The sequence below is a fragment of the Ursus arctos genome, unplaced genomic scaffold (assembly GCF_023065955.2).
Source record: "Ursus arctos isolate Adak ecotype North America unplaced genomic scaffold, UrsArc2.0 scaffold_34, whole genome shotgun sequence".
NCBI classification, from domain to species: domain Eukaryota; kingdom Metazoa; phylum Chordata; class Mammalia; order Carnivora; family Ursidae; genus Ursus; species Ursus arctos.
In genome coordinates, this window is record NW_026623030.1 from 23390840 (window position 1) to 23403992 (window position 13153).

Below are 13153 nucleotides of genomic sequence, written 5' to 3' on the forward strand. Positions count from 1 at the left end.
AAAAAGGGACAGGAGGGGCAGGAGCCAACTCATTCAGTATGGGGTCTGAGCAGGACTTCAACATTCAGCGACCTTCCAACGTGTAATGCTTACCTGTGAGAATGGACTGGTCAACCCTTAGAGTAGTAGATTTGATGGAAGTTAATCTTATATCTGCAGGAACTTTGTCACCAACTAATTGGAGAGAAAAAAGGCAGCTAAAATAAGCAATTTTGCAATTTATGTTTCATAGAGATCAATCTGTCTCCAAATAAAATACATCTTAAAGAAAATACATAGCCCATATACAGCACAAATACATAAAAATCTGTTAAATTAAGCAAGATAATTAACTTCTCCTTAGGGTATAAAAACCCTTGCTAGATCCTGGATTTGAATTACACAGGAAGAGAATAATGCTTGGGGAAACCTCTAAAGACACATTATTTACACACTTACATACACACATGGCATGGTGAGGGGGATCAAGCTGTACATGCCATGGTTTAACCCATCAGAAGAGATAAAATGTGAGTACGTATCAAACAGCTAAAAGATGCTCAGTAAATCTCACTCATAAGAGGAATGCAAAATAAAACTACAGAGACATCAATTTAAAACAAACTGACAAACAAGAGTTGAGAAAACGCTCCAAGTTTACAAAGACGTATAGAAATAGGGATTCTTATTACAGGGGGACTATAAAATCTGGAAATTCTAGTGTAAATAGGGGGAAAATAATCAGAGTCCTAAATCACTTAGAGGCAAGTGCCTGAGCAGAGATCAATGCAATTCTGTGTTAGTGCACGGTTAATAAGGACAAATTACATGCAATAGATTACATGTTCTATGTAAAAGTAACAGTTCATTCAGTGTTTATAATTCAACTCTGCTTCCAGACTTTATGACCACCCTTACTCACATGCCACTGAGTACTAAGAAAAAAATGTTACAAAATCTCTGGAGGGCAGTTTGACAATATATATCAAAACTACAAAGCACAATCTTTTTACCCCACATAATCCACTACAAGGAATTTACTCTTGCTCAGCAGAATATGTTTAGTCACAGCACAGTTTCTTATTAACAGAAGAAAGATGAAACAACTCCATTCATACTAAAGTGAAAATCTCCTCTAAGATATACTATATATTAAGGGTGAAAATACAAGTGTGAAGCATCACCTATATGGACTACGATTCATACAAGGAAATACCTCTGGGAAGGTATTACAAAATCTTAATGCTGGATAACTGGGTATGGAGCAGAGGGAGACTTTTCACTTTGTACCCTTTGGTACCTTTTTAAATTTGATTTATCAACTAAATGAATAAACCTCTTGAATCACCTCATCAAGAGGATCTGTAAGTCAACTAAGTCTTCTTCCCTGTGCCAAAGAGCTCCTTGAACAGCTCTTAAAAAGGTCCATATCTCGAGTTTGAAAAGAGCAAATGCCACAGTGCAGATGCAGGAACAGATAAAACCGATTTTTTTAAAAGATTTTATTTATTTATATGACAGAGAGAGAGCCAGCCAGCGAGAGAGGGAACACAGCAGGGGGAGTGGGAGAGGAAGAAGCAGGCTCCCAGGGGAGGAGCCCGATGAGGGGCTCGATCCCAGGACTCTGGGATCATATCCTGAGCCGAAGGCAGACGCTTAATGACTGAGCCACCCAGGTGCCCCTAAGCCAATGTTTTAAATGGTCTTGAGAACAGCATCCAGCACACTGTAGGCATTCAAATATTGTTGAACACATACATATCAGTACCAAACCAAGTGGACATTAAAATAAGTGCACAACAGCTTTCCCTGACTTTCTGAAAGGTAACTATGATAGTTTTGCAAGTCTGATACAAGGGAGAGCTAAAAATTAGAACAAGTACAGTCTCCTCTAGAATTACACAGTTTTGGGGTGCCTGGGTGGCGCAGTCGTTAAGCGTCTGCCTTCGGCTCAGGGCGTGATCCCAGCGTTCTGGGATCGAGCCCCACATCGGGCTCCTCCGTTGGGAGCCTGCCTCTTCCTCTCCCACTCCCCCTTGCTTGTGTTCCCTCTCTCGCTGGCTGTCTCTATCTCTGTCAAATAAATAAATAAAATCTTAAAAAAAAAAAAAAAGAATTACACAGTTTTGTTTTTGTTTTTTTTAAAGAGGGAGTGGGGGGGGTGGGAGAGGGAGAGAGAGAAACTTAAGCAGGCTCCATGCCCAGCATGGAGTCCAATGCGGGGCTCAATGTCCCAACCCTGAGATTATGACCTCAGCCGAAATCAAGAGTCAGATGCTTAAACAACTGAGCCACCCATGCACCTCTACATATAGTATTTTTAAGTCAAATGTTCATTTTCCATAATTACTCTACATACTGAAATTTTAACTGCCACTGGTTATATATAAATTGGCAAAATAGCCATTCTGTCCAAGTAGATTCAGTTCATTTGTTAAGCCTTCAATTTAGCTCTGATTCTTCTGCATTCCGGAGCTTTGAAGTTCAGGAAGAGTATGATTTGCTTTTTGAGCTCCAGTTCATTAAATAGCCCTATAGCCTAACCAGGAAATGTGGTCACAAAGCAGCCCAGAAACAGACTGTCAGTATATAATCTCAAGAGGCAAAGATCATCCTTGCATTTGACTGCAGGGACACATTAGGTTAAGGTGAAATTCCTGCTGGAAATGCTTATGCAACGAACAGCAATACTCCCTGACTAAATAAACGAGAACCTTTCACTTTAATTCTGCTCCTACTACCATAAACCATATACGAAACTTCAGTGACCTACAAGCAGCTAAAATGTCCTATCAAGATGAAAATTTGAAACCATTTAATTTTTTTTACTGTATTATTTCTGGATGTCATAATTAATTTGATTGCGCATGATCTGGAAGATGAAAAGAATATAAGGTTCAACAATGAACCTATGACCCTAAATGGAAAATTTACTTGAGAATGTTTCTTGCTGTCACAGGTAATTTATGCCACAGGAGCAAAAAACTTCTAACATGGCACAGAGGTCCCCACAATCTTTAAGTACTATGACATTTCTGCACTCCAACAGCTTGCTCATATCCCAGCAATTTAAAAGCAAACATTTGGGATGCCTGGGTGGTTTAGTCGGTTAAGCGTCTCCCTTCAGCTCAGGTCATGATTGCAGGGTCCTGGGATTGAGCCCCACATTGGGCTCTCTGCTCCAGCAGGAGCCTGCCTCTCCCTCTCTCTGCTGCTCCCCCTGCTTGTGCTGTCTGACAAATAAATAAAATCTTAAAAAAAAAAAAAAGTGGAACATTTCATTATAAAAAATTTTATTTGCGAGAGAGAGAGAGAGAGAGCAAGAGCATGCTCACACATGAGCAGGGGGAGGAGGCAGAGGCAGAGGGAGAAGCAGACTCCCCATTGAGCAGGAAGCTCGATGTGGGGCTCGATCCCGGGACCCTGAGATCATGACCTGAGCTGAAGGCAGACGCTTAACTGACTGAGCCACCCAGGTGCCCAGAACATTTCATTCTATATATTGAAAGTTGAATCCTGTTTTTCTAGTTCAACAATTTTATATTTAAGCCCTAGCTTGTACTCTCATACACCTATCACATCTAAAGCCAGTTAATCTAATACTCAAATTGAGGATAAACTACAAGAAGTTCAAAAGAAGTATCTTGGCATTTATTCTGCTGTGTTTCACTGGAAGCTCAGAGGATTTAAAATAGGTGGAACATATCTTTGAGGCAGTAAGTACCAAGGTTAAATTTCTTTCCTGGGTAACACAGTCAACATATTAGCTATTAATTTAAGGCAGTATCAATTACTATATATATACATACACATACACACACACGTTTATCTATCTATATATGCAGCATTAAAAATTATCCTGGTGTTATAAAAAAACCAGCTACTTTCCCCCTAAAGGTGTTGTGGTTTTTTTAAGATTTTATTTTTTTAAAAGATTTTATTTATTAATTTGACAGAGAGAGACAGCCAGAGAGGGAACACAAGCAGGGGGAGTGGGAGAGGAAGTAGCAGGCTCCCAGCGGAGAAGCCCGATGTGGGGCTCGATCCCAGAACGCTCAGGATCACGCCCTGAGCCGAAGGCAGACGCTTAACGACTGCGCCACCCAGGCACCCCTAAGATTTTATTTTTAAGCAATATCTATGCCCAACGTGGGGCTTGAACTCACAACCCTGACATCAAGAGTTGCATGCTCTACTGATTGAGCCAGCCAGGCCCCAAAGGTCTGTTTTAAATATATGAAATATTTTAAATAATTTCTTTGCTGTACAGAAATGGTATGGATACACATTTAATTGTTGGCCAAATATTTAGGAATGACTCAAATGTCAAATGCTAGCAGAACAAATGACCTGGGAAGCCCTTGAAAATTGACCTCAAGCTTTTACCAACTTTCCGTCCATCTGATGACAGCCATTCTAACTGGGAGGCAAAGAAATATGTAGGAGTTAAAAGAAAAAAATCACCTGAGAGGTGCTTATAAACTGTACAATCTCAGGACCTGCTCTTTAAGAATCTGGTTCAATGCATTTCGGGGGGGGGGGGGGCAGGAATCCATCTTTTAAAAAGTTCTCCAAACACAAAAAATAATACAACCACCACCAAGCATAATAACAGGTTATAGATCCCATCCATGAAGGGCTTGTTCAGAACAGCCCGTTTACTTTGTGCTGTTTCTCATGTGCGAAGTATGCCAGCTCTAGGCCAAGAAGACCTTAAGTCCTCCAACGCCCGAGAAATTTATTATCTTAAAGTTTTACATTGGGGGGCACGTGGGTGGCTCAGTTGATTAAGCATCCTGACTCTTGATTTCAGCTCAGGTCGTGATCTCAGGGTCGTCGGATTGAGCCCCATGTCGGGCTCTGCGCTCAGCACGGTATTGGCCTGAGATTCTCTCCCGTTCTCTTGCTTACTTGCAAAGGTGCGAGCCCTCTCTCAACGTTTTACGTTTAATCTGTTTCCATTTGAAACGGATCTCTGTGGGAAAGTAGCATAAATCCATAAAGCAGCATCAATCCAAACTGGTCTTAAAAAACCTGCTATGTTTTAGTATTCTCTTAGCTAGAAAAACCCTCACCTCATCCTGATCAACCCATGTCCTCATTTTAGTTAGGAAACTAAAGCTCGAAGTAAAAGGGGTCTTGACTAAGGAACTTCAGTTAAGTAAAGACTTCTTTTAACCTGCTGTGTGACTCTGTTTTGTGCTTTTTGTTTCTAAGAGTCAATTTAGGATTGAATGTACTAGGAGGCACACTCTAAGGAAGCAAAAGATTTGTAAGATTCAATGGATACTTTTCAAGCTAAGACATAATTTTCCTTTGTCTGCAGGCTTCTATGAATTTCAGACAGAGGATTTTGGGAGTGAGGAGCAGGCAGTGCTGTTCCTGATGATCACACCCAGTAGTATTTCCCTGATGGGGCATGTCAGTGCCCTCCAGGCAAGTGGTAGTGGAAAATTCTTACTCTAGCCAAGGGGATGCTCTGCAATTTTTTCCTCTGAAATTTTTTCCCCCTGTCTCTTGGGTTCTGGTGGTGTAATAAAAGAATAAACTATTATAAATATCTTTCATTTGTTTAACATCTGACACTTTCCAAATTCAGCTCTTGGCTTCATAAGTCCATAAGCTCTTTAACCTGCTACCACAACAGGGATTTCCACTCTGAACAAAATCCTCAACATATACCTCATGCTAGGTCACCAAAAATGCAAGTAAAAGTCGAAGGAAATTACTCTGCCACATTTTAGAAATGAACACAAGCTTTATCTTAAAATCTGGGAAAGAATGTTTGTAAGCCATGGTACTTAAACGATGTTACATCTTTATGTCAAAAATAAATACTGATTGGGGCACCTGGCTGGCTTAGTCGGTACAGAGTATGGTTCTTGATCTCGGGGTTGTGAGTTCAAACCCCTGCTGGGGGTAGAGATTACTAACAACAACAACAACAAAATTAATAAACTTAAAAATAAACGAACGAATGAATGAATACTGATGCTTAAAATCAGCATTACTCAGAAAAGGCCTTAAAAAATATTTATTTTAGAGAGCACACATGCATGCAGGGAGTGGGGGAGGGAAGAAGGGGCAGAGGAAGAAAGAATCTTAAGCAGACTTCACGCTAAGCTCAGAGCCTGACCCAGGACTCGATCTCACAACCCTGAGATCAAGACCTGAAATGAAACCAAGAGCCGGATGCTTACCCAACTCCGCTACCCTGGTGCCCCACAGAAAAGGCCCTTCTATGAACTCGTTATATGTAGGGGGGAAAAAATCTTTATTGTGACAAATTCTACCAGCTATTCAAGGCTTTTCTAAGGAAAAACTATATATAAGATCAGAAATTACCTCCTTAAATATCACTATTGTTTTTGAGTTTAAATGGCTCCTAGAAAAGCAAGTTGTAATAGAATTAACCTAAATTACTTAAACATTTAACTATGACTCAAACATTTTCATTATGGTTCCGATTTGAGTCATAGATTTTTATAGTCAGGCAGAGTGAATGAAATTCCTCACTTGAGAAGCCCACTTGCCTGCTTTCTCCAGGCCTCAGAGGGAGCAGAGAAGGAACATCACAAATCGCCATACTACACTGAGTTTCCTTCCAGTCCATGTTTTGGGAGTATTACCCATGAGAAGACTCATCTTTCAAAAATGCAAATGTTAAAAAAAAAAAAAAAGCAAATATAATACTCTTATTTAAAATGTTTCAATAGCTTCTTCCTCCCAGAATTGAGATCAAGTTAGTATCTTCATCGTGGTTTATATGACCTCCCAGGACCCAGCTGCTGCTTGCTTCTTACCACAATCCCCTTCCTCTAACACAACACAACGGTTTCCAATTCCTCAAAGTTCTGAGTCTTCACACACCCTCTTTTCCTTTACCCCACTAGCAAGGCTTTCTGCGAAGTCCCACTTTAGGTTGCTATCCCTTTTGACGTGCCCGTAGAGAGCTGTCCTTTCCTTTCCCAAGGCTCTCACACCACGTGCTCGGTAAGTCTTCCCACTCAGTCACCTCTTATTTCCTAGCCCCGAGCACTACGCGAGTGCACAGTGGGCACCAGATAAAATACCTGTCAAGGAACGAAGTACTTGCACACATTACTTCCTTTAATAAACAAGCATCAGAGACTTATGATTATCAAGCTGAAGAACGTCACAAAGCGAAGAACAATGAAGAGAGTCAGGACCAAAGAGATCTCAGACTTGGTTGAGCTGAATGAGGCAACAGTGATCATTACTTAAATTCTGCATTTAGATTATCAACAACAACAAAAACCCACATCTGCTAGCAGAGACTGGAGGTGTAGCGGAAAGAGCACATGTGAGAGCAGGGCTTTAGCTGCTAAGGCAATGAAGGCTGACAAAGAAGTGTCCTTAGACTGTAAAAGCAGAAGAGTGTCTAGAATATCAACCAAACTCCATTTACATAATGGCGTTTAAGTCTGGGCACCAAAGAAAACCATCAAGATGGTAAAGCATTTGAAAATAATTACATGAAAATAATTACATGAACAGCTGAAAGAGCTAAAACTAACTTGGAAATTAAAATTTTAGCATACGCCACACTGTTAGCACTCAAACCACCCCGCCCCCTTCCACCCCAACTGCCTGTGCGACTGGACACGCAACAGCAGCTCTGAGTTCTAGTCATTTTAAGTTCCCTTCCGGTTCTAAAAGGGCCATGAATTAACCTTCACCTACCTAACAGGCTATCGTGGGAGGAGGAATTAAACTTCTGTGTGACTAAAAAGTAAAAAACTAACGTACAGAACAGATGATTGTATTTTAGCTCGTAATAAGGAATATTTTATAATAAAACAGACTAAAAATGGCATAGCTGGTCCTAAAGAGCCAACTTTCCAGTGACTGGAGGTGTAAGGTAACGGCTCATGAGACGCTGAAGGAGCAGCCCATCACTAAGCAAGCTTACAGTACACACAGTATCCGGCATACTCACCAACAGTTTTCTCCTTATTACAAGAGTAAAGCCTGCTTTTAAAAGGTGAAAACCCAGGATGCCTGGGTGGCTCAGTCAGTTAAGCATCTGCCTTCGGCTCAGGTCATGATCCCAGGGTCCTGAGATCAAGTCGTGTGTTGGGCTCCCTGCTCAGCAGGGAGCCTGCTCTGCCTACAGCCCCCCTCCCCCCGCTTGTGCTCTTGTGCTCTGACAAATAAATAAATCTTAAAAAAAAAAAAAGGTGAAAACCTGTTCCTCAGTCTCCTCATCCAAATAGATACCAGCTGTATCTATTTTCTCTCCTAGGCATTTCTCTATGGATAACTTATTAAAACTTTATTAAAATAGAAATCACAAACCTTTTACATTAATATATACTTATCTGTCTCATGCTTTTTTAATGGCTTCATAGTGATAACACCCACTAAAATTTGGGGAATGCTTGCTTATTGCATACCAAGCACTGCCATAAGGGCTTTATGGGTTACTAACAACCTTCACAATTCTAAGGAATGTGTGATTATCTTCATTCCCAGTTTACAGATGAGGAAAATGAGGCACACAAAGCGAACTTGCTCAATGTCACACAGCATTTATAGCCATACTACGTACTAAATCAGTCACCAGTTTCATGGCCATCTAGGCATTTCTTATTTTTCCTGTTACACTGTTATATGCTGAACATCTCTGTGCATGGAGATTACTTCTGGAGGACAGATTCATAGAAGCAGAATTTTCCCACAAACATATACTCCCACCAAATTTAATTCCTGTCATTTCTTCATTCTCAATCTTGTATTTTTCTGAGCACTGGTAACACTATACAACATGGTTTCTTTTAATTTTTCCAAAATCTTAATCAGAGTGACATGGATGGAGATGGTACTTACTGGTACTGTGACTACCTCTGAGTCATGGGGAATGGGGAGGAGGTAATTACAGGAAATCAGGAAATGCCAGCTCCAAGAGATTTAGATGAGGCTTCAAGATCAACTAGTCCATCGTGATCTGATGGTCAGGGGAGATCTTCCTGAGTTCCTTGTTTCCTTAAAGTCTTAGCTACCCTGACTGATGAATGAAGGGCCCTAGGTCTCAAAACTCTCTGCTTCTAATACACCTGGACTGATTTCTGTAAGACTATTTGTTCTGCTTCCATACAAGTTCTTAAGATTAAGAACTTAACATCTCCGATTGTGAAACAGGACTTACAGGAACAACTAGGATAATGATTTTTACACTATCTGGATGCAGAGGCTCAAACCTACACCTCTAGCTAGCCCCGTTCTCCTATCCTTCTCACTGCAAAACAACTCCATATGGGGGAAAAGGGAAGAGAGCAAACCTGCTCCCCACCTTATTTGGTCATACATTTTTGCTTCCACTTCTCTGACCCATGTTTATCATTTTAGAGCATTTGGGTTTGTTTTTTTGTTTTTTTTTTTTGTAAGTAATCTCTACTCCCAACATGGGGCTTAAACTCATTATCTCAAGATCAAGAGTCTCATGCTCTATTGAATGAGCCAGTCAGGCACCCCATATTTACCATTTTAGAAACAGGTGAAAGCTATTTAACGATGTCCCAGCAATACTATGTATATTGCTTAACAATATTTTACTTAACTATACCACTTAATTGTACTTCTCCCCGCCCCCAGTTTTACTGAGATCAACATATAACACTGTATAAGCTTAAGGTATACAACATAATGATTTGATATGTGTAAATTGCAAAATGATTACTAGAATTACTTAACATCCATCAGTTCATAGTTGCAATTTTTTCCTTGTGATAAGAGCTTTTAGCAACTTTCAAATATACAATATAGTACTGTTAACTGTAGTCACCATGCTTGACATTACATCCCCTGAACATCTGTCTTATAACTGGAGTTTTGTACCTTTTGGCCACCTTCACCCAATTCCCTAACCTGGATGTCCCTGGCAAACACCAATGTGATCTCTGTTTCTAGGAGTTTTGGGCTTTTTGTTTTTTTTTAAATTCTACATATAAGTGAGATCACTCAATATGTGCCTTTCTCTGCCTTATTTCACTTAGCATAACACCCTCAAGGTCCACCTGTGTTGTTGCAAATGGTATGATTTCCTTCTTTTTTATGGCTGAGTGAAATTCCACTGCACACATATAATACACTTCTTATCCACTCATCCATCCGAAGACGGTTAGGTTGTTTCCATGTCCTGCCTATTGTAAACAGCACTACAAGTAACATGGGGGTAGAGATATTTCCTTGGGATAGTTATTTCTTTTCCTTCAGATATATGCCCAGAAATGGAATTGCTGGGATCATATGAAGTATGTACTTTTAAAAACCAAACAGCCAGATCCTGAGGTAGACTTCTAAGAAGAAGGACAAATGAACCCCCCTGAAATTGCATGCAAGATTCTGAATGTGTCTTCGGGGAGGGAGATTTCATCAATTCTCAAAGGGACTGTGATCTAGAAATGATTAAGAACCACTGCACTAGAGCTCTGTTTCTCAAAGTGTGGTCCACCTGGGAGTCTGGTGGAGGCGCTGAACAATCAGACCCCATTTCAGACCTACAGAATTTAATCTGGACTGTAACAAAATCCTCATGCACGTGAAATTAGAGAAACATTGCTCTAAGCAGCTAGTCAAATCTGAAGGCCTGTTTTTGTCTGTTTTAAAAAGAGCCCTCAATGGAGCACCTGGGTGGCTCAGCCAGTTAAGCGTCTGACTGTTGATTTTGACTCAGGTCATGATCTCAGGGTGGTGAGATGGAGCCCCAAGTCACGCTCTGCAATCAGCATGGAGTCTGCTTGAGATTCTCTCCCTCTCCCAGCCCCCCTGCTCAAGTGGGTGCACACACATGCGCGCGTTCTCTCAAATAAATAAATAAAATCTTCAAAAGAGCCCACAAGAATTATTTTTACACTGGGAAAGGCTTAATTTAAAAAATATATGCTTTTCTATGACTGTCTGGGGCCCACACAGCCCCAAATATTTACTAAAAGTCTCTGTACCCCCACCCCCCAAAAAGCTTGCAAACCGCTCTGCTCTACAGCACTGAATTGATGTCTTGGGTAGTGTTAGGGGTTAGGGAGCTTGGCAGTTATGGACTGAAGTGTTTGCTGATGGTTCAGACTGCTCCAATCCTTTTTTTCCTAAAAGCAAAAGTACACCTGGACTCATGGCCCCAGTTAACAAAAAAGGCCACATTATCAGAATCAAGTATCTTTTTTTTTTTTTCCAAGATTTTATTTATTTATGTGACAGCCAGCCAGCGAGAGAGGGAATACAGCAGGGCAGTGGGAGAGGAAGAAGCAGGCTCCCAGCGGAGGAGCCTGATGTGGGACTCGATACCGGAACACCGGGATCACGCCCTGAGCCGAAGGCAGACGCGTAATGACTGCGCTACCCAGGTGCCCCAAAAGAATCAAGTATCTTTTAGAACCCGAAAGCTCCTGGGGCGCCTGGGTGGCTCAGTTGTTAAGCGTCTGCCTTAGGCTCAGGGCGTGATCCCGGCATTCTGGGATGGAGCCCCACATCGGGCTCCTCCGCTGGGAGCCTGCCTCTTCCTCTCCCACTCCCCCTGCTTGTGTTCCCTCTCTCGCTGTCTCTCTCTCTCTGTCAAATAAATAAATAAATCTAAAAAAAGAACCAGAAAGCTCCTTTAAAAAGTCTACTCCAATTACCCAATTCTGTGGAGGTTAATCTGTCCAGTGTCATGCAGAATTAGAATAATAATCCGGGTTCTTCTGTCAATCAGTCATCTTTGTATTTTACAACTTTGTCTTTCCTTTCCCTCAACTGCTTGGAAACACTGCTTCACAGGTTACTAATTTCCATTACTGCAAGATGACTATCCAAAGTGAAACTTTTCTTCCCTTAAAGAGTTACCAAGTTTAAGAATTCATTTTTTTATTGACTAAGTTCCAAAACTGCTGGCACTACTTATTGAACATTTACTTTTCATTTTAGGAAATAAAAAAAAATCAATCTCTTTAGAAGCTAAAGCAAATGCAATTTTATGTTAAGACTCATTTCTGTCACTTACGTAATCTTAAGATATGATTTGCTCTAAAGCATACTTCCTATAGGACAGAAATCATTTAAGGATACTTATATCTTTGTATTATTCACCAACTCCAGGTTACTAACACACATAAAGTTTGTTTTAAACAATCCTGAAAACAATGGCCTTGAGAGTAAATAAATAACCCCCCAGGCATACAACGGAACCCCCAATTCTGAAGTGAAGACTTTTATGCCTACCATAGCTTGACTCACTTTGATAAAATTAGCAGATAATCTAGAAAGCTTAAAAATATGTTCATTTCTCACAAAATTATACCCGATTTTACTAATTTTGGTTTCCATCCATCCAACTATTTTCCTGGAATTAAGATAATACAAAACTACTGCAGCTTCAGAAGATGAAAATGTAGGTAACTATTTCCGTATTTTTACTTGCCAAAGCAATTTTATTTGGCTCCTATATTCTAGATACTTCTAAGGTTTACATAGCATTTGCTATGCATGCTTACACAATGTCTCCTTGGAAAGGTCATTAGCTGGTATAACAAGATCTGAAATTTAACTTCCTCAATCCCTACATCTCCCCCCCAAAAACCCTCCTGGTCCAGCCTAGCCTTCCAAAAGTTCAGCAAAACTACTCTACAGTCATCCAAAAGCTAGCAAGAAGAACTTTATCACCTGAATTTAGGAGATGAACCCTATATCCAAAAAAAATGGCTACAAAAAGATCTCTCTTTCTGCAAGCATCAAAATAGTAACTCCATACTTGCTGTCATTTCCAAAATAGTTCACAATATTCTCCAGTTTTCAATTCAAAGAAACCCTCAAACTTAATTTCATAATTTAAATGAAAATATAAAAGTTACCATGTCTAAAAGGACAGATCGTGCCATTTATCCCTTCATGCTATGTAGGGTAAGACTGACTGCCAAGAAATAATTTAGATCTACACTTAAAATTTAAGTTCATTTCTATCATTCACAGAACCGAATTATTGGGCTAAATGCCAAATGACAGAGTCAACCAGATTACTAATCCTAATAAAAGCAGAAGTTAAAAAGCCTCAACATGTATAGTTTTAATGTTTTAATAAATAAACACTTATTTATCTGGCTCAGGTTAAGCAGTCACAGAATGTTTTTCCTATATGTTCCATATATCATTGTATGTGTTTTAGGATTACGTGTTACCCAAT

At 40.2% G+C, this 13153-nt stretch overlaps 1 protein-coding gene across 3 annotated transcripts in view; it reads right to left on the reverse strand.

The window, feature by feature from the left end:
* Window positions 1-13153, reverse strand: part of ATP2A2 (ATPase sarcoplasmic/endoplasmic reticulum Ca2+ transporting 2) — a 57331-nt gene that overhangs the window by 23907 nt on the left and 20271 nt on the right. For all 3 annotated transcript variants that reach the window (XM_044389856.3, XM_026514859.4, XM_044389855.3), the window contains exon 6: window positions 94-174. In XM_044389856.3, coding sequence (XP_044245791.1) covers window positions 94-174 — 81 coding nt within the window. The remainder of the gene's footprint in view (window positions 1-93; window positions 175-13153) is intronic.